At 43.2% G+C, this 20,508-nt stretch overlaps 1 protein-coding gene across 7 annotated transcripts in view; it reads left to right on the forward strand.

Moving 5' to 3' along the window:
• Positions 1-20,508, forward strand: part of MYBPC1 (myosin binding protein C1) — a 184,243-nt gene that overhangs the window by 118,663 nt on the left and 45,072 nt on the right. For all 7 annotated transcript variants that reach the window (XM_077265603.1, XM_077265605.1, XM_077265607.1 and 4 more), the window contains 4 exons: positions 2,243-2,377; positions 2,985-3,389; positions 5,561-5,926; positions 20,281-20,448. In XM_077265603.1, the coding sequence (XP_077121718.1) occupies positions 2,243-2,377; positions 2,985-3,389; positions 5,561-5,926; positions 20,281-20,448 (1,074 nt within the window). The remainder of the gene's footprint in view (positions 1-2,242; positions 2,378-2,984; positions 3,390-5,560; positions 5,927-20,280; positions 20,449-20,508) is intronic.

Genomic DNA, 20,508 nt, shown 5'->3' on the forward strand with positions numbered 1-20,508 from the left:
CGATACCGATACCCGATACCAATACAAGTCAATGGGACTCATGTATCGGACGGTATCCCTGATGGTTCCCAGGGTCTGAAGGAGAGGAAACTCTCCTTCAGGCCCTGGGAACCATATAAATGTGTAAAAGAAAGAATTAAAATAAAAAATATCGCTATACTCACCTGTCCGACGCAGCCGGGACTTCAGCGAGGGAACCGGCAGCGTTGTTTGTTTAAAAATCGCGCTATTACTTGGTTACGTGAATTCCCGGCTTGTGATTGGTCAGGTCGGCCATGTTGCCGGGACGCGGACCAATCACAGCAAGCCGTGACGAAATTACGTCACGGCTTGCTGTGATTGGTCCGCGTCCCGGCAATATGGCCGCCCTGACCAATCACAAGCCGGGACGTCACGGGAGGCTGGACACGCGCTCATTTTAAAATGGGCGCGTGTCCAGCCTCCCGTGACGTCACGGCTTGTGATTGGTTGCGCCGCGATCAACCAATCACAAGCCGGGAGGCTGGACGCGCTCATTTTGAAATGGGCGCGTGTCCAGCCTCCCGTGACGTCACGGCTTGTGATTGGTTGCGCCGCGATCAACCAATCACAAGCCGGGAGGCTGGACGCGCTCATTTTGAAATGGGCGCGTGTCCAGCCTCCCGGCTTGTGATTGGTTGACCGCGACGCAACCAATCACAAGCCGTGACGTCACGGGAGGCTGGACACGCGCCCTTTTTAAAATGAGCGCGTTTCCAGCCTCCCGTGACGTCACGGCTTGTGATTGGTTAATGGCGGCCATGTTGCCGGGACGCGGACCAATCACAGCAAGCCGTGACGTATTTTCGTCACGGCTTGCTGTGATTGGTCCGCGGCCCGGCAACATGGCCGCCCTGACCAATCACAAGCCGGGACTTCGCGTAACCATGTAAAAGCGGGAATTTTAAACAAACAACGCTGCCGGTTCCTGCGCTGAGGTCCCGGCTGCGTCGGACAGGTGAGTATAGCGATATTTTTTATTTTAATTCTCTATTTTACACATTTTAACATTAATGTTGTTCCGATACCCGATACCCGATACCACAAGAGTATCGGAATCCCGGTATCGGAATTCCGATACAGCAAGTATCGGCCGATACCCGATACTTGCAGCATCGGAATGCTCAACACTAGTCATTGCATCACACTTTCTGTGAAGAAAGCTGATTTGACCAGTTTGGTTTTCACTTTTGAGGTGAACTCTGATGTCCCTATTAAATGGGGGTTCACCCATTGCATTTTGATAAATTATAGCTACTTCATTGCACCTTGGTGTATTGTAGCTCCTCTGGTCATCGTTGTAGTCATTTATAATTGACAATCTTATTTCAAGTGGATCGCGATTTTCTAATTCATCAATCCTCTCTTCCTCTATTTCAAATTCCCTCATCATAGTGAAGGCTCTTGTGAGTGGGTTAATTGCTTTCATTTTCTCTCCAAGAGATGATAGCAGTGCTGGGAGGCACTTTTTATTTGCTTGACTTCTTGTACTTAATGCTTCTTCACTGTCCAAGATATAAATCTGGGCAAACTTGGGAGGACTACCCACAGCGGGATGCAATGGGGCAGTTCTGTGGTAAATTTGTCCATGAATTCGAAGACAGCATGGACCATGCCCAGGAGGTGGCGCTACTTGTGCTCCCATTGATGCCAAAGCAAGCGAGCTATTGTATTGCCTTATATTAGCCATAAAGTTATTGGAGTGCCGATGCTCTCCTTTCATCAACTTGACTAATTGATCATCCATACGAATGGGACGTAATTGGATGCACCCTCTCTTGCAGCAGGAAGGGAATGTTTTGTCCTGTGCCATTTCGTCTTTGAAATTTTTAGATTGGCAGAACTGACATCGAAATGTCAGTTTCTCTACGTGCAGCAGCGCGCTCAATTTTATCCATCTTTGCAATCTTGCCTCACAGTGTTGCCTCACAGGCTAACATTCAAAAAAGGCTTATGCCTTAAATTGCCACCAAGGGAAGCTCCTCTCCTTAGGTATCCATGGTTACGCCCAACTGTGGATGACTCATTGTACACAGACACGTCCAAATTAGGTATATTGATGTCATAAGTATTAATTGAAATTACGGTTTATGCTAAAACTGGAGAATAGGGTTACTGCTTACTAGCTTACTAGGCAGATATATGAGTCTCTGACAGCTCGACAGCATAATGTTTTTAAATATATTAGACTGTCTTAATCTATTCTTTTTTTGTTTCCTTCTAGCTGTCACAAGTGCTCCAACCATGTTAACACTAGATGGAGTAACTGACAACACAGTGACGATGAAGTGGCGTCCCCCAGACCACATTGGTGCTGCAGGTTTGGATGGCTATGTCATTGAGTACTGTTTTGAAGGGGGTGAGTATACAACAGTTGCATTATCTATGTAGTTTATAGTCCACAAAACAAACAAAAATTAATAACAAAAGAGTATCCCCATGGATATATCCCTACATGCCTACTATACATGGTTCCAAACAGATTAATATTATTTTAACTTTAAGCATAGTCCAGCACTGTCTTGGGTTTTAATATGGGCATTAATTGGAATGTTCTTACATTGGGTGACACATTTATATTATTATATCCATCCTATGTCAGGTAAGTACATTGAATAGACTGCAAGAAAATTAAATGCAAGTGAGTTGGAAAAGCAACACTGCCAGTGATTGCAAGCATGCTGTGAAAAGCATCTTTTATTCTTTAGTCATCTCTGATCATTATACACTTCTTGCTTATGGATCAAATAGTCACTTTCGCTTACATGATTTTCTAAACTGCATAATATTATTCATCCAAAAATATGAAACTAGTGTAAGTGCCTGGTTTGATGCTTGCATAGATTAATTGCGTTTGGTGTGTAACTCCAAAGTAAAAAAAAACTAATGCACGAAGTCAGACCCAATTGCAGGCCCAAGGCTTTACCCTAAAAACAGTATTTCTGCGGTTGGTGCCTCTTTACCAGGAGGAGATGAGAAGCAGGAGAAGCCAGAATTTACAAATCAGGAGTTGGATTTGTTAGTGGATTGTGTGTCTAAGAATGGGCCAAATATATGTGGTGCATTGTCTGCAAAAACCACCAAAGCAGAGAAGAGTAAAATATGGGCAGACATCCAAGCCAAGGTCAACGCCAAGGGTGGCAAAAACAGGTCCATTGCAGACTTGAAAAAAAGGTGGAACGCTCTCAAAAAACAAACCAAGAATAAATTGTTGCAAAGCAAAAAAGAAAGTAATGTGGAGAATACAGTAGTGCCTGAGCCTACAAAGGATCTGTCTGTTTTGGAGAAACGTGTGGAGGCTATGATACAGCTTGAGGAACTGGAAGGAACCCCTGACATTGAAGAAGATCTACAAAATGATATATCTGGAGGTAAAACAAACAGTAAAACTAACTTTTTGCCATGTGTGTTTTCAATTGGTGTTTATACTAATGAATGTGTTTAAGGTATCCACCTCGTATAGTGGAATTTGTTTTATATAGTAGTTGCTATACTCTCCCAGCTTGAAGCTGTCTTTTTAAATTATGTCCCATAATATTATTGAAAACTGTATTCTCATTGAGCTACTGTGGATTAAACACATTCCCTTACGTTTCTAAATGTAGTCATCCCAATTACCATGCACTGGAATGATTTTAACATGAATCTGTCAGAATCATTAGCCCTTTTAAGCTGTCTATATGGGCTATCAGGTCATAATAATAAAGTGACACCTTGATATCTGTGATCCAAAGTCGTATTACAGACAAATCCATATTTTTCTTAATATGTAAATGAGCTGTTACGAATAGTGATAAGCGAGGCAACCCCCACATGTATTCAGGCTGTCTAGCCGTCGCAAATCATGCAGTCTTATTTAAAATAAAAGGGGGCGTAATACCAGTGTGAGACATGTAATAACTGACAGTCTGCTCTCATGATCTTACTGCAGAGCTGTGTTTGATTATAACTAATACAGTACAACAAACCTGAGCTTTGTATCATTACAAACACATGTCTACTTGCAGCTTTCCTCTCATAGCACTGTCAACTCAGCTGTACTGCTCTTCCCTTCACACAGGATGCCTGTGAGATGGAATCTAAAAATGTATTAGTTGTAATGAGGCTCAGTTGTGCAGCAGTGCAGAGGAAAGCTACAACTGCAGATGTGTTTGTAATGAGACTAAGCTCAACTTTGCTGTACTGTGTCAATTATAAACACATACAGCTCTGCAGTGAGATCAGGAGAGCAGACTGTCAGTCATTATATGTCTCACAATGGTTGCGTCCACTTTCATTCAAAATAAGTTCCGGAGGCAGATGTATGATTGGTCCACAGATCTTAACATGCATTTCTCTGGAATAATACATTGGATGGCATATATTAAGGTATAATTTTATTCAGCTTCCTATGACTTGCATGCCCATATAGACAGCTTAGGAGGATTGATCCAACAGACAGATTCACTTTAGGAACATATCGGAATTCAAATTATTTCAACTTAGTGCCCTTGTACATTATCAATGAATATAAAAGTAAAACATTTTCTTCAGAAGTTTTCACTGTGATACAACTTACATTGTGATCCACAAAATTTCACTTTCTTCGAGGGGTAAAAAAAGAAGGAATAAAAGTTATTGTGGAAGCTGCCTATATAAAATTGAATAAACATATTAATATACTTTTATTCAAAGACTGTCCTGAGATTCTGATTTAATTCCCCTTCTACTGGTCTCAGTACCTCTGCTTCCACCTTTGCTGCCTCGACCTCCTTGTGTCAGCACATTACCAGTGATGTGAAAGAAGCAGGCTGGCTCATTTCAAATCAGCACTCTTCTCTATCCATGGATCTGCTGTGATGGAAAAAAGGACCATCTTAGCTATTGAAAAGAGTGAGATAGCCAGTCCTCTTCATACTGTCACTGACACAGAGAGGGGGGAGAAAGCTCTCTGCCTGTGTCAGAACAAAACAAAAGTGTAGGTGGAGGATCTAAAATCAGAATATCAGAGAAGTTTTCAAAATGAAAGTATAGCAGCAAGTTGTATTATTTGGGAAACAGCAGGCAACAGCAAGCCCTTTAATGTACAAGTCCATTCAAACAAGTAAACTTCAGCTTTTCCCAGAATTATGGACGTCTAACAAGTTTCACTTATCTGAAATCCCAACCTATGAAAATCAATGCTTTCCTTTTTCCTTGCAATTGATGCCTACTAGCCATTGTTACTCTAGCTCAAGCTCTAACACAAGCCACTTGGCAAGAAATACTTCACTTGTCTATTGCATTAGCTTGCCCAAAAAATAAACAAACTCATATTTGACAACTAATTGAAAAAAATAGTAAAATCCCATAAAGTAAATTAATCCTAATTTGAATTTAATGAAAAATGAAGACACATGCTCTTTAGCGGTTTTTAGGTAGTATGGATAAAACTATTGCATTGCATAAAAAATGTGCATACTGTTATTTTGTTAGCAGTTAAATGACCTGTTAAAGCAAAGTTTTATAGCCTGGAGAATATTTGTATCAAGGAGTATGTCTGAGGTTGCCCCATCTTTACCAGGAACTCCAGAAAAGCCAACACTTACTGATGAGGAGCTGAACACTTTAGTGGATAACATTGCCAAACTAGGGCCCCAACTATTCGGAGCCCAAACAACCCCAGCAGATAAGGATAAAGTGTGGGCGGACATCCAAGAGAAGCTAAGTGCTGTGGGGGGCAAAAAAAGGTCAATTGACGATATTAAAAGAGCTTGGAATAACCTTAAAAAACAGACAAAGAAAAAAATAGATCACAACAAGAAGATAATGGAAAACAAAGAACAAAAAGCCAACCTCATTGAGCTAACGCCCATAGAGAAGAGGGTGGAAGTTATGTTACAAGACAAACAAAACTTTTCTGAGGATTTCCGGGAGGAGCCTGATGAAGGTAAAACTCATTCCCCAACATCTTGTTGGGCTATGTATGCATGCTTCACTAGTCTTACATTCTTACTTTGATTAATGTACACTACCGTTCAAAATTTTAGGGTTGCCCAGACAATTTTGTGTTTTCCATGAAAACTCACACTTTTATTAATCAAATGAGTTGTCAAATGAATATAAAATCTAGTCCAGACATTGACAAGGTTCGAAAAAAAGATTTTTATTTGAAATAATAATTTTCTCCTTCAAACTTTGCTTTCGTCAAAGAATGCTCCCTTTGCAGCCATTACAGCATTGCAGACCTTTGGCATTCTAGTAGTTAATTTGCTGAGGTAATCTGGAGAAATTTCACCCCGTGCTTCCAGAAGCCCCTCCCACAAGTTGGTTTGGCTTGATGGGCACTTTTTGCGTACCATACGGTCAAGCTGCTCCCACCACAGCTCAATGGGGTTGAGATCTGGTGACTGCGCTGGCCACTCCATTACACATAGAATACCAGCTGCCTGTTTCTTCCCTAAATAGTTCTTGCATAATTTGGAGGTGTGCGTTGAGTCATTGTCCTGTTGTAGGTCGAAATTGGCTCCAATCAAGCGCTGTCCACAGGGTTTGGCATGGCGATGCAAAATGGAGTGATAGCCTTCCTTATTCAATATCCCTTTTACCTTGTACAAATCTCCCACTTTACCAGCACCAAAGCAACCCCAGACCATCACATTACCTCCACCATGCTTGACAGATGGCGTCAGGCACTCTGCCAGCATCTTTTCAGTTGTTTTGCGTCTCACAAATGTTCTTTTGTGTGATCCAAACACCTCAAACTTGGATTCGTCTGTCCATAACACTCTTTTCCAATCTTCCTCTGTCCAATATCTGTGTTCTTTTGCCCATATTAATATTTTCCTTTTATTAGCCAGTCTCAGATATGGCTTTTTCTTTACCACTCTGCCCTGAAGGCCAGCATCCCAGAGTCGCCTCTTCACTGTAGACGTTGACACTAGCATTTTGCCTGTACTATTTAATGAAGCTGCCAGTTGAGGACCTGTGAGGCATCGATTTCTCAAACTACAGACTCTAATGTACTTGTCTTGTTGTTCAGTTGTGCAGCGGGGCCTTCCACTTCTCTTTCTACTCTGGTTAGAGCCTGTTTGCGCTCTCCTCTGAAGGGAGGAGTACACACTGTTGGAGGAAATCTTCAGTTTCTTGGAAATTTCTCGCATGGAATAGCCTTCATTTCTAAGAACAAGAATAGACTGTCAAGTTTCACATGAAAGTTCTTTTTTTCTGGCCATTTTGAGAGTTTAATGGAACCAATAAATATAATGCTCCAGATTCTCAACTAGCTCAAAGGAAGGTCAGGTTTATAGCTTCTCTAATCAGCCAAACTGTTTTCAGCTGTGCTAACATACTTTTACAAGGGTTTTCAAGGGTATTCTAACCATCCATTAGCCTTCTAACACAGTTAGCAAATACGAAGTACCATAAGAACACTGGAGTGATGGTTGTTGGAAATGGGTTGGAAATGGGCCTCTAAACCCCTATGAAGATATTGCATTACAAACCAAATGTTTGCAGGTCATTTACCACATTAATAATGTATAGAGTGTATTTCTGAATCATTTAATGTTAGCTTCATTGGAAAAAAACTGTGCTTTTCTTTAAAAAATGGAAAGGACATTTCTAAGTGACCCTAAACTTTTGAACGGTAGTGTACCTGCAGCCAGCTTTGCAGCTGCTTATCTCTAATGCAAATTGCAGAATTTCTAACTGAATTCTAGGATTTGTTATAACATTTGCTTTAGAGAAATGCTAATGCACTTGAAGAGGAGCTGTGGGGATCAGTGAATTGAGTTTACCTTATATTTTTCTTCAGCATGGTGGTTGATTTTTTTTAAACAAATTCAGTAGTGGAAAATCCTTTTAAAGCATATGTAGGCTGGGGCCACAATGCCTGTATTCCCATCTTCAAGGTCCTATCTCAATATGTAGTAGGTGTAGTAATAATATTAGCAAATACTTCCAATTAGAAACGCAGTATAGTTATCTGATTCACTATGTTGTTTGCCCTGTGTGCAGGGCATTGCAGTAGCTTAGGTATCCATGGTTACAGCCAATCATATTGTAACAGTTTGTTAGTTAGATGTTAGTGGTTGTAAACATGGATACCTAAGCTACTGCAATGTCCTGCCCATGAGGTAAGAGACATAGGTTATTTCAAATTAGAGGTATATTATTACACCTACTATATATTGGGATAGGACCTTGGAGATAGGAATACCTCTTAAATATCTGCCCAGAGCTAGCTTCTTATATTCTGGAGAAATGCTTTTGGATACCAGGCAATGTAGAGTTAGATAAAAAGTGACTGACTGCATTGTTAAAGAAGTTGATCATTTTCTGCTAAGAAAAATGTAAAATATCATAAACTAATGTGTAGTAATATAGAAAACCAGAATTTTCTGTATCTGCGCTTCTGCTAAATGCTTTCAAAGCTTGAGCAGAAGAGAACACAACTGGGAAAGCGGTCACATCACTAAGGCTGGGATCACACATACGCGAGATACGGCCGAGTCTCGCAGGTGAAAACCCAGCTCTGGCGCCGGCACTCCAGAGCGGAGCGTGCGGCCGCATAGCAGTACATGGAGCTGCACGCTCCGCTCTGGAGTGCCGGCGCCAGAGCTTGGTTTTCACCTGCGAGACTCGGCCGTATCTCGCGTATGTGTGATCCCGGCCTAAATCACATGAACGCCGCCATCTTTAAGGCTCTGAACAGGCCGAACGCCAAGCCCGGTGTTTACACACCTCATACATGGGCACCAGTCGGGGGATGTACTAAGCTATGCCTTGGGGAAAGACAGAACTCAGCATTTTCTATGCCAGATACCTTGGTTTATGTCACCTTAGGAATGTTACCTGACAGTGGCCAGCTCCTCTAACAATGTGCAAAACAATAAGTTCATCAACAGTTTCAAATGAAAATTAGTATAACTGGTAACAGAGCTATGGCATATTATACAAACTTTAATTTAAAGGGAACCTGATAGTAGATTCATGCTGCCTGAACCACAGCCAGCATGGATAAGGGGTTGGCTCCGTTCTTGCAGCTTGATATGTTTTATTATTAAAATCATATTTTTAAAAGCTGGCCAGGGTCTATGTTTCGTGGATGAGGCAGGTCCCCGGTGGCTTCTCCCCACCCTGCTCTTTTACAGTGACAAGTCTTTCCCTGTGCACCCACATAAGGAAAGACCTGTCAATCTGAGGGAAAGGGGTGGGGAGAAGATAGCAGGGACCTGCCCCCTGGTCTGCTGGTCAAGTTTTTTTTAAACACTGCAGCATTGCAGAGTAAACCATGTGTGATCCAATAACGGAGCCAGTCTCTGACTCATACTGCCTGTGATTTAGGCAAAATGAATCAACTGTCATTTTCCCTTTAAGATCAATGCAAGATAAGAAAAACACTGTATTTACAAAGTTACCAAACATCTTATATAGCTAATATGTCTAAATATATTTTTTAATTGTTCTTAGGACTGTATAGGCTTTACATAGCTGAAATGGATTTAAAACTATTCTTATTGATATCACTTCAACTGTGATTTGTTATACTAATATGTAATATGCAGCCTTTAATGAGTAATCGCCATTATCATTTTTATATCACAAATCAATAGTACACATAAAAAGAAGCAACTTTGTGATATATTTTATCAGAGACATCTACTTCTTTCTCTGCCAGAATTGTACTTTATTTTTCTTCTTATTCAGAATTCCCTATTCACAGTAAAATGTGTATTCAGTAAAGGCAGCTTTCTACATTAGTGAGTTAGGAGATGGCGGTTACTACCAATAAGATGTAGACGGGACAGGGAGGAGCTCTGACTCTCTCCTCCTCCTACTTCTCTCTAAAAAGAATCATATCAGCAGCAGCCGCCATCTTCTAATAAAAAAGTGTCTTCATTGAATTCACATTTTACTCCTGAATTGAGAATTTTGAAAATAAATGATCAGTCCAGGAGGAGAAAGCAGCAGATTTCTATGATAAGATACATTCTAAAGATTCTTATTTTCACGTGCACTATTGATTTATGAAATAGACATTAAAACAATGGTTACAGCTAGGATATGAGTGATGAAACTGTGTCCCATCACAATAAGATTTGATTTATCAAATCAGTAATGTTTACCAGGATACAAAATGCATGATTATTACTGTTCATTGGTTATTTGCATGCCTCATATATTGCCTCTATACTATCAGCTGGCTATATTTCTTAAAATGTGTTTGTTTGTTTTTTGCAATAAGTTAACATCATCATTCTGGTTACACATCACATTTATTTATACATTACCCTCCCTGAGGTCAGTCTGGGAAGTAGTAAGTATTATAAGATGCTGATTTATGAAACGTGAAATTTGTAGGTGATGTTTTCTAGTTAATAACTAACAAGATATAATGAATTTTCGTTGGTATCATAATGGAGAAAGGTTGTTAGACATTCTTAGATACAGTATAATCACCACTGTCCAACAAGATTTAAGTCTTCATCTTTCTAAAGAGATGTGAAATAACCAATTACGAGATGCTTACTTCTCGGGATACTGAAAAAAACATTATCCATTATTTCCACTGCTCAAAATGTTATACTCACTGCTCAAAAAATTGCAACTCCCCTTTGATCTTTTACTAATAGAGTATAGTCAATTATTAAAAAAAAACAAATGTACCTTACAGGTAGAAACCAGAAAAAACACATTTGGCAATTTCAACATGTTTAGTTTTTGCAGCAGATTTGGCAGGAAAAACACTGCATAAAATACGTGTATTTTGCCATGTTTTTTATGTGTTTTTACTTTCATTTTTTCTCATTCATTTGCTCCATATTTGAAAAAACATTTTGAAGGTTCAAATCTGCAAGGAAAAAATAACTAGTATGTGTGTGACATTTCAGAAATCTCATTCACTTCTCTGAAACTGTAAAATGTTCTCCCATGGCAAAAACACAACGTATGAACAAACCGTTTAATCAGAATCAGATCATGGCACCAAAACCAGTTTGTCATTAAATATATTTTATTGGAAGTAAAGACTCCCCAACAATAGTAAACATTTAAAGGTGGAAAAAGTTCATTTTAATCAACATTTTATTCAATAAATCTTGGAATAATAATAATTTCCACAATTGGATGTGTTTAAAAAAAATGGTCTTGTGCTGAGATAATCTTATAAATGTGTCCCTGCTGTGTACTGTGTAATGGCTGTGTCTGACCGTGCAGTGTCTGATCATACCACAGCTCCTGCACAGGGGATGGAGGGGTAAATGAGTATACAGACAGGACAGCATGGGGCACAGCTAATTCTTTTCTTCAGGTAAAACAATGCTTAAAAACAGGCAGTGAAATGTTTTACTACAAAAAAAGAGTAATATGTGATCCCCATGCTGTCCTGTGCGTATACTCTCTTTTGCTTCCTCTCCTGCCCAGGAGCTGTGGTATGATCAGACCATGTTCCTGCACGGTCAGACACAGCCATTACACAGTACACAGCAGGGGCACATTTATAAGATTATCTCAGCACAGAAACAGTTTTTATTAACACATCCAATTGTGGAAATTATTTTTACTCCAAGATCAATTAATTAAACTGAACTTTGCTCTTGGGAAAATCCCTTTAAATGATAATTTTCCAAAAGTTAAGATTGTGCAGCAGACTATGTATATATTTTATTACTGTGCAAATGTAACAAGGTGGCACGGGGTGGTAGTCGTGGGCGAGTCTATTAAACAACAGTCAGTGAACACCCCGGCACCTTGCACATAGAGATGGGTACTCACTGTGTTTGCTGGAATTCTGGTCCCAGGAAGCCCCACAGAGTCACAATTCTTTCCCAACAGTAGAACTTTACTAACAGTGAAAAGAGAGAAGATAACAGTTCCTGAGCTGTCCATATCCAGATACTCTGCTTCAGCAGCTCCTGTCCGGTTCCAGGGGGTAGTCCTTTTGGCAGAACTTTTTCACCCCCCGGGGAATGTTATGCTACCATAGCTGGAGCACGTCCTGCCGTGGGCAAGCCTGCCCGTGCTCTGCTGCAGAAGCAGGAAATTGCTGCTTCTTCCAGGCTGCTAACCAAGCCCCTTTTTGTTAACCCTTACTGTCCCTGAACTACTAGTCATGTTCAATACAATGCAGTATAATACAAAGACATGAAATCAGGTAAACATCACACAGTACACAGACAGCAGTAAAACAGTATTTCATAACAGTAATGCGTTGATACATAGCCAAACTATCAGAGCACAGCATGGGGGACACGTGCCCGACATAATGGAGAGAGGAAGCAACTGAGGGTCCCCGCCACCTCCTTACACATACAACATATATATTTTCACATATATTCTAAATATTGAATATCTAATTTTGTCAGCTTTGGAAAAAGTAACTTCAATAAATTAAAGTGACTCAAATAATGTGATGTATAAAACAGAAGAAGTCCACAAGTAGTGCCTTATGGCAAAATTCGACTAGAAAGCTGCTTCACCATCTCACATAACAGCTCATACATCAGTCTTCATTTCTATCACTGCTTCAAGTTGCCGTATGCTTTCGCTTGCTTCTATGTCACTTATATACATTTGAGTGATTTTTCCATAAGCGACATTTGGATGAAGCAAATGAAGAGGATTCTCAACCTGCAAAATACTAGAAGATATTATGGAAGACATTATGTAAGAAGACCATTGCTTTTGCCATCTGATCGTTGGAATTTCATTATAATTATATGATCGTGAAGCTAATTCTCCTGTTCTTCGATGAATTAATAACTCAAATTATGGAATATATAACAGAAAAGCTGATGAGAAAAACCTCATGAAATGTTGGAAGAAGACCGTGAGAACAGAAATGCCTCACAGATGACATCTCATCGGTGTTCTTTTCAGGCTTGTTTTGGAAGGAAATGCAATAGAAAAATGTAGAGCTATATTGGTATAATTATATGATAAGATCAAGCTACCTTCATCTTGTAGTATCCACTTAGACGGAAACAACAGATCACTTGGGGAATGAATAAAGAACTACACTAGCATGTCACAACCGTATTTATTAAGACGCCATGTCTGGTTACAGGCAGTAAAGGTGGCTCTCTTACTGCTGCCTGCTAGGGCAGGGATGGAACTCATGGGCTCCAATGCAAAATAATGTAACAGGTCGCAGCTTGCCATGAGCCATTTTTAATACTGGACCCTTATGTATGACATAGGATAGTTGCCATTTTGCAAGCTTAACCAACAGAAGCCAAATACAATTAGCATTGTTACAGCACTGGGCAAGTCTTCATTTTTTTGCCATATTACAACGTTTAGACAATGAAAATAGAGATTTAATTTGTACACAATAATAGCACTAACATGCTTTTTTATACAAATTGCAAGATGCTGATTATCACAAAATGTTTATGTAGTAATTAGCATTCATACACAGTGTAAAGCCCCCCATACACTTAGACTAATGTTGGTCGAACCCGCCAATACCGACAGGTTTGGCCAACACTCTAATCTATTTGGCTGCCCCAGACAGATGATTCTTGTGAAAGTTAGAAGGAACCTGTCACACATCTCTGGGAGAACAAAAGGACAGACAGTCTGAATCTGGGCATATCGGATCCTTAAAGGGAACCTGTCACCAGGAATAACGCTGTAAACCTGCAGATATGGAGTTAATCTGCAGGTTAACAATGTTATCATGCTGTCTGGCGCCTGCACACACCTGAATGCAGCGGGGAGAAAATGATCTTTATTGTCCCGCCAGCATTCGGTATTCAGTTGCGGCGCGCCCCCACACCGCCGCAGGGCCGAGGGGTACCCGGAGCCGGGCCTCTAGGTCTCAGTCCTGGGGTTGTCACGGTGGCTAGACCCGGTCCGTGGCCCTGTCCGTCAGTGGGGGACGTCCGGTGAAATAGGTGGTGTAGCGGTGCAGTTGTGGGGTGCAGGTCGCGGTAAATAACGAGGACACCAGGTTGCAGTCTCTTTACCTCTTTACTGGAGATCTCTGAGTCCTCAGTCCAGAATACGGTTCACCAGGCTGCGCAAGTCCGGCCGGTCCAATGGCACCTCCAGAGTTCTCTTCACAGGTGGAAATCAGTGCCTTCCTTCTTAGCGCTGTGTGTTGTAGTCCTTCCCTGCTGTGCTCACGGAAAGTACCCCACAACTGTTGTGTCTGTTTCTTAAGTTCCCTCACAACTCGATTAGATGTTCCTCTCTTATTCCATCCCTCCCTGTTATTCAGGTTGGAACGGCACCCGTTTGTCAGGTAGGCCTGGAGTTCTTCCGGGACCCTAGTGACGCCCCTCTCCCGCAATTGCCCCCCAAGACTTCATAGGTGATATGTGGTAGACAGCCCGCCTGAGACTGACTGTCCTGCCGCTGTTTGGAGTATGGCTTAAAGCTGTATATTATTCCACTCCCTCGGCGTTCCGGCCACCGGTAATGCGCCTCAGCAAGGTGCTGCCTCTTTCAACAAAACCCCTGCTGGTATTCTCCGTCTGCTTGATCTCGTTTCTCACTCAGCACAATCTATCTCGCTTCTAGTCCTTTCTTGGGCACCGCCGCTATGCTGAGCAGGCACGGTCCCGTTACGTTCTTTCCAATGCCAAGCCTCTGCCAGGATCCCACCCCTGGCAGAGACCCTACTGTCTCTTCCTCCACAACACCCTCTCTCACTAGGTGTTGCTTCATTCAATCCAGTCAGCGTTCTCTCTAACTTCCTGCCTGACCCCCAGTTTACCCACTATGGTGGGGAGTGGCCTAATGAATAGCACCCTTAGCTCCCCCCGGAGGCCCTGCTGTGAAACATATTGGTGTCTGTGATACCTGATCAGAGGAACTCCTTCAGTGCCATCGAACGCACCATGGCTCCCCTTAGTGGCGAAGCCACAGTACTGCAACGACCAGGACTCTGGGGCGCTGCACTCCCCCCTGGTTAAACACAGTACTCCGGGACTGGGAAGAAAAACAACAATACAGATTAGCAAAAAGACATACAATTTTGTTGAGTGCAAAACGATAAGTATACTTGAACAGGCTTCCCTTTATGGGAGGTGAGGACACTTTAACGTTACAAACATAGTCAACATTGTAAATTTTAGGCTATACATAACTCCTGCTACCCAACCGGGTATTCTACTCAGTGCAAATGCTGGAACAATAAATTAACATTGCCTTTAAGAAACATACACTCTTAGTTTACCAAAGGCCTTCCTATAATCACATTACAGGGCAAAGTAACTCTTCATTCTCCTACTTTTGAACCTGCAGGACCGCCTGTCCCTATGGCACCAGACCTACTGCCTCTCCTTTCTTTTACAGGACCGCCCCGTTCAGCCAGGGCCTACTGCCTTTCTCTACTATACATAGTATAGACATAACATTCCTTTCAGTTTGAGAACATGGAGCCCACTCTGCCTGGCTCCTATAAGGACTCACTCACTAACCCCTACGGGTCTACTTTCTGTCCTTAGTAACGAAATAACTTTCTATGGGGACGCAGGGTTTACCTTCTATCCTCACCTTCATTATTACTTTCTTACGTTTCTATCCATGCAGAACTCTAGTCTACCTCAACAGGCTCTCTGCATCTTTCCTTTTGAAGAACATTATTCAAGCTTCACATTTCAAACATATTAAACACATATAACTTTTCATGTAAAACGGTTACATTTCTTGCAAAGCATCATCATGACATTACTGTTCCAAAACAGTATCACTTTCAGGTTCAATTCCCACCTCCCCCTTAAGAGGAGATCAAGTCTTTCTGAGGTAGCTCTTCTTCTCAGCCTACCAGTCCATACCAGAGCTCCGGAATGGCATCTTCGCAAAGTGTCTTTAACTAAAACCAGTAGGAAGCACCTTTAAGAAGGTGCAAACTATTTACAGGAAAGTTTGAATCATGCACAGTCCATGATTACTGCAGTTCGTGTAACTTTGTGCAAAACTTCTGGGAAACGACAATAGTGACCCCGGGTCAACAAAGGGGTCACCTTTTAAAGTTTACCCTGAACGGGTTTAGCAGCAACAGGAACAAAAGAACAAACAGTAACTATTTACATTCTCATAAAAGAACAGTGATACTTTACTGTTGTGAAGCGGGGGGTGGTCTCCTTTCTGGCCTCACCATGCCAACAGATCGCACTGGTGAGCCAGGGCGCGGTTCCGGTCCTAATAGTGATAAAACCCCTCGCCGGGAGGTCCTCCTTGTTGGTAAACGCACACGTCCCTCCGGAGCGTGGCGAGGTCGGCTCCCTCGAGGCTCCGCGGGATCAGGCTCTGCGGCTTTCCCCATGGAGTCACCTCCTTCCGGCATATCAGCAGCAGCCTGAAGAGCGATGCACCGCTGGACGCCTCGGGCGACCCAGCCCGTCTCACCAGCGTCCCTCCTCCATCTCGTATAGGTGACAGCATCACCGGGCTCCAGATCGCGATCAAACCTCCCGGCACAGGGCTCCACTTCTTCCCGGCCTACGTGGACTTGCAGCGGCTCCCCAATCTCCTGAATCACTCCTCTTCCGCACCGAGGATTAAAGGCCACTACTACACCCCAGTGTGAGGACGGGATCTCTGGAACGCTGGTCAAGTCAACCTGTTCCGCAGGCTGGAGTCGGCTCCTCCATGCGGCCATCAGACGCCGCAGATGTTCAGCATCTGGTAAAATCTTCAAATCCGACGTCGGTGGCATGCCTCCAGCCACGGCCGGGTGGGTGGCGACAGGAGACACTGGGGACAGACGGATCTCTGTGGGCTGGCCTAGCCGTGTAAGTACGTGGGCATCGGCCCTCAGCCGGCGGGCTAGCTGTCGGGCCTCGGCTGCAGCCACACGTTCTGCAGACAGCGGCAAAGGAGGTCGACCCATTGGTGGCTCTGCGAGGGTCAGGCCCCGCAGCGTTGGCGTCTCGGAGGCTGTCTCGGGTTGCGCAGCCTCGGGCCGGACCGGGTCAGCTCCGCGTGGTGCCCCTGGTGTCGCCATCTTTATTTGTCCTCCAATGTCCTCTTTTCGCGGTCTCTTTCGTGGGCGGCCCCGTCCCCATGGCCTCCACCCTCCAACCAGGATTAGGAGGCGGACCTCGGCTGTTGACGGGCACGTCCTCAGGGCACAGAAATACTTAGACTGGGCGGCCATTACTGTTCGCGCTCTCCAGCTTGCCTACGCCCACTTCACGCCCCTCTTCTCTTCCTGCACTCTCCTTAGCGCTGCAATGGCGGCGGATTTTGGCGGCAACTGGCGCAGCACAGTCTTTTCAATAAAGTACAGTTCAAGCACAGTAAATCACAGTCTCTAGGCACACATGACCTGATTCTTCAGGCTTAAGTAGATCCTGTTCGTGACGCCAAGTTTGCGGCGCGCCCCCACACCGCCGCAGGGCCGAGGGGTACCCGGAGCCGGGCCTCTAGGTCTCAGTCCTGGGGTTGTCACGGTGGCTAGACCCGGTCCGTGGCCCTGTCCGTCAGTGGGGGACGTCCGGTGAAATAGGTGGTGTAGCGGTGCAGTTGTGGGGTGCAGGTCGCGGTAAATAACGAGGACACCAGGTTGCAGTCTCTTTACCTCTTTACTGGAGATCTCTGAGTCCTCAGTCCAGAATACGGTTCACCAGGCTGCGCAAGTCCGGCCGGTCCAATGGCACCTCCAGAGTTCTCTTCACAGGTGGAAATCAGTGCCTTCCTTCTTAGCGCTGTGTGTTGTAGTCCTTCCCTGCTGTGCTCACGGAAAGTACCCCACAACTGTTGTGTCTGTTTCTTAAGTTCCCTCACAACTCGATTAGATGTTCCTCTCTTATTCCATCCCTCCCTGTTATTCAGGTTGGAACGGCACCCGTTTGTCAGGTAGGCCTGGAGTTCTTCCGGGACCCTAGTGACGCCCCTCTCCCGCAATTGCCCCCAAGACTTCATAGGTGATATGTGGTAGACAGCCCGCCTGAGACTGACTGTCCTGCCGCTGTTTGGAGTATGGCTTAAAGCTGTATATTATTCCACTCCCTCGGCGTTCCGGCCACCGGTAATGCGCCTCAGCAAGGTGCTGCCTCTTTCAACAAAACCCCTGCTGGTATTCTCCGTCTGCTTGATCTCGTTTCTCACTCAGCACAATCTATCTCGCTTCTAGTCCTTTCTTGGGCACCGCCGCTATGCTGAGCAGGCACGGTCCCGTTACGTTCTTTCCAATGCCAAGCCTCTGCCAGGATCCCACCCCTGGCAGAAACCCTACTGTCTCTTCCTCCACAACACCCTCTCTCACTAGGTGTTGCTTCGTTCAATCCAGTCAGCGTTCTCTCTAACTTCCTGCCTGACCCCCAGTTTACCCACTATGGTGGGGAGTGGCCTAATGAATAGCACCCTTAGCTCCCCCCGGAGGCCCTGCTGTGAAACATATTGGTGTCTGTGATACCTGATCAGAGGAACTCCTTCAGTGCCATCGAACGCACCATGGCTCCCCTTAGTGGCGAAGCCACAGTACTGCAACGACCAGGACTCTGGGGCGCTGCACAGTCACTGCCGTTCAGTCTCCGCACTGAGTATACAGAGTGGTCGCTCTAACTGCACCCCCAGCCTTGACTGACACTGGCTTTGCATTAGGCCAGGCTGTCAGTTAGGGCCAGGGGGGCACAGTTACAGCGACCACTCTGTATACTCAGAGCGGAGACTGAACCGGCAGCGCCCCCCGCCCCTATGACCGAATACAAAATGCTGGTGAGGAGAATAAAGATCATTTTCTCCCCGCTGCATTCAGGTGTGTGCAGGCGCTAGACAGCATTGCAACACTGTTAACCTGCAGATTAACCACATATCTACAGGTTAACAGCGTTATTCCTGGTGACAGGTTCCCTTTAAGGATCCGGTATGTCCAATTTCAGACTGTCTGTCCTTTTGTTCTTCCTGAGATAAATAATAGAGATAAATAGAGAGCACACAAATGCTCAATAGAGCAAATGCTTCCATGTGTGGGAGAATTAGCCGATCTAGCTGCCATATAGGGTGTGTGGGGGCATCTATCTTTGATCGCCATGTAAGGTGTACGGGGGGCTTAAGTTAGAAATGTTGAGATATATTTGTACAGATAGATAGATGTGGGAGAGATCGATAGATATGGGAGAGATAGATAGATAGATAGTAGATATGGGAGAGATAGATAGATGATAGATAGATAGATAGATAGATAGATAGATAGATAGATAGATAGATAGATAGATAGATAGATAGATAGATGATAGATTGATAGATAGATGATAGATAGATGATAGATAGATGATAGATAGATAAATAGATAGATAGATAGATAGATAGATAGATAGTAGATAGATAGATAGATATGGGGTAGGTGGATAGATAGATAGATAGATAGATAGATAGATAGATAGATAGATAGATAGATAGATAGCGTTTAATAAGTACAAAAGATGAGGGCACTCACCCGTCCGATGTCCATCTCCTCTGCTCACACGGGCTGAGGCCCCCTCTCTCCCCCGGCCATAACGACCCTCTGGATGTTTTTTCATAAATAAAGGAATTGGTTTTATTGAAGACGGGTGAGTGCCCTCATCTTTTGTACTTATTAAACGTTTTTGGATTAAGAGACTGTTTTTCATGAAGGAGCACCTGAAGTCTTGAACGGCACAGCAGGATGTACGTCTGTGATCCCCATAGAGAGGTCTGAATTCGGCAGGACAGTGCCGCTTGGTTGCGTTTGTCTTTGTGTACAATATTGGAGATAGATAGATAGATAGATAGATAGATAGATAGATAATTGATAGATAGATAGATAGATATGGGATAGATAGATAGATAGATAGATAGATAGATAGATAGATAGATAGATAGATAGATGTGGTTGGGTGCTGTAGGCTATACTTTTTGCCCACATTACGTGCTATACTTGTTGTGATTTATGTTTTATTTTGATTAATTACAACTCAAGCACAAGACAATATTAGAATTTGGTGGAAAAGTCATATATTTAGTGGCAAATATTAGATTAATTTAAATCCTAAATTATCAGAATGGTCTTTCCTGGAGAAAGTAATGGCCTTCTTGATCTACCATGACTAGATCGGATCCTGTTCTTTGCCCTAAATATACAGTTCACGCACACAACCATAATACAGTAAAGAAATTCAAGCCACACTTTGCTCACTGTTCACAAGATAAAAGTTGTGTGTGAACATTGGCAAATATACATTGTTTATGTGCTTTCTATGAAGCTATCATTACCCAACACTAACGATACAGGCTTTAAACGTGGAACTAAGCTTTGTTACAATTACATTTTGAATCTGCATGGATACTATGTTACATTACATCTTTTATACAACTTTTTATTAGCGGAAGAGTGGATTACTGCCAATTCAGAACTCACTGACAAAACAAGGTTTACCATTACCGGGCTTCCTACTGGATCGAAAATTCTTGTAAGAGTGAAAGCGGTGAATGCTGCCGGTCAAAGTGATAATAAATTACATCCCAATCCAATCCTGGTAAAGGAAGTTATAGGTAACGACCCAATTTAATGTTCTAAATTACAGACAATGATTTCATTTGCTAGATATGTTG

This window comes from Ranitomeya variabilis, chromosome 5 (assembly GCF_051348905.1).
Source record: "Ranitomeya variabilis isolate aRanVar5 chromosome 5, aRanVar5.hap1, whole genome shotgun sequence".
Classification (NCBI taxonomy): domain Eukaryota; kingdom Metazoa; phylum Chordata; class Amphibia; order Anura; family Dendrobatidae; genus Ranitomeya; species Ranitomeya variabilis.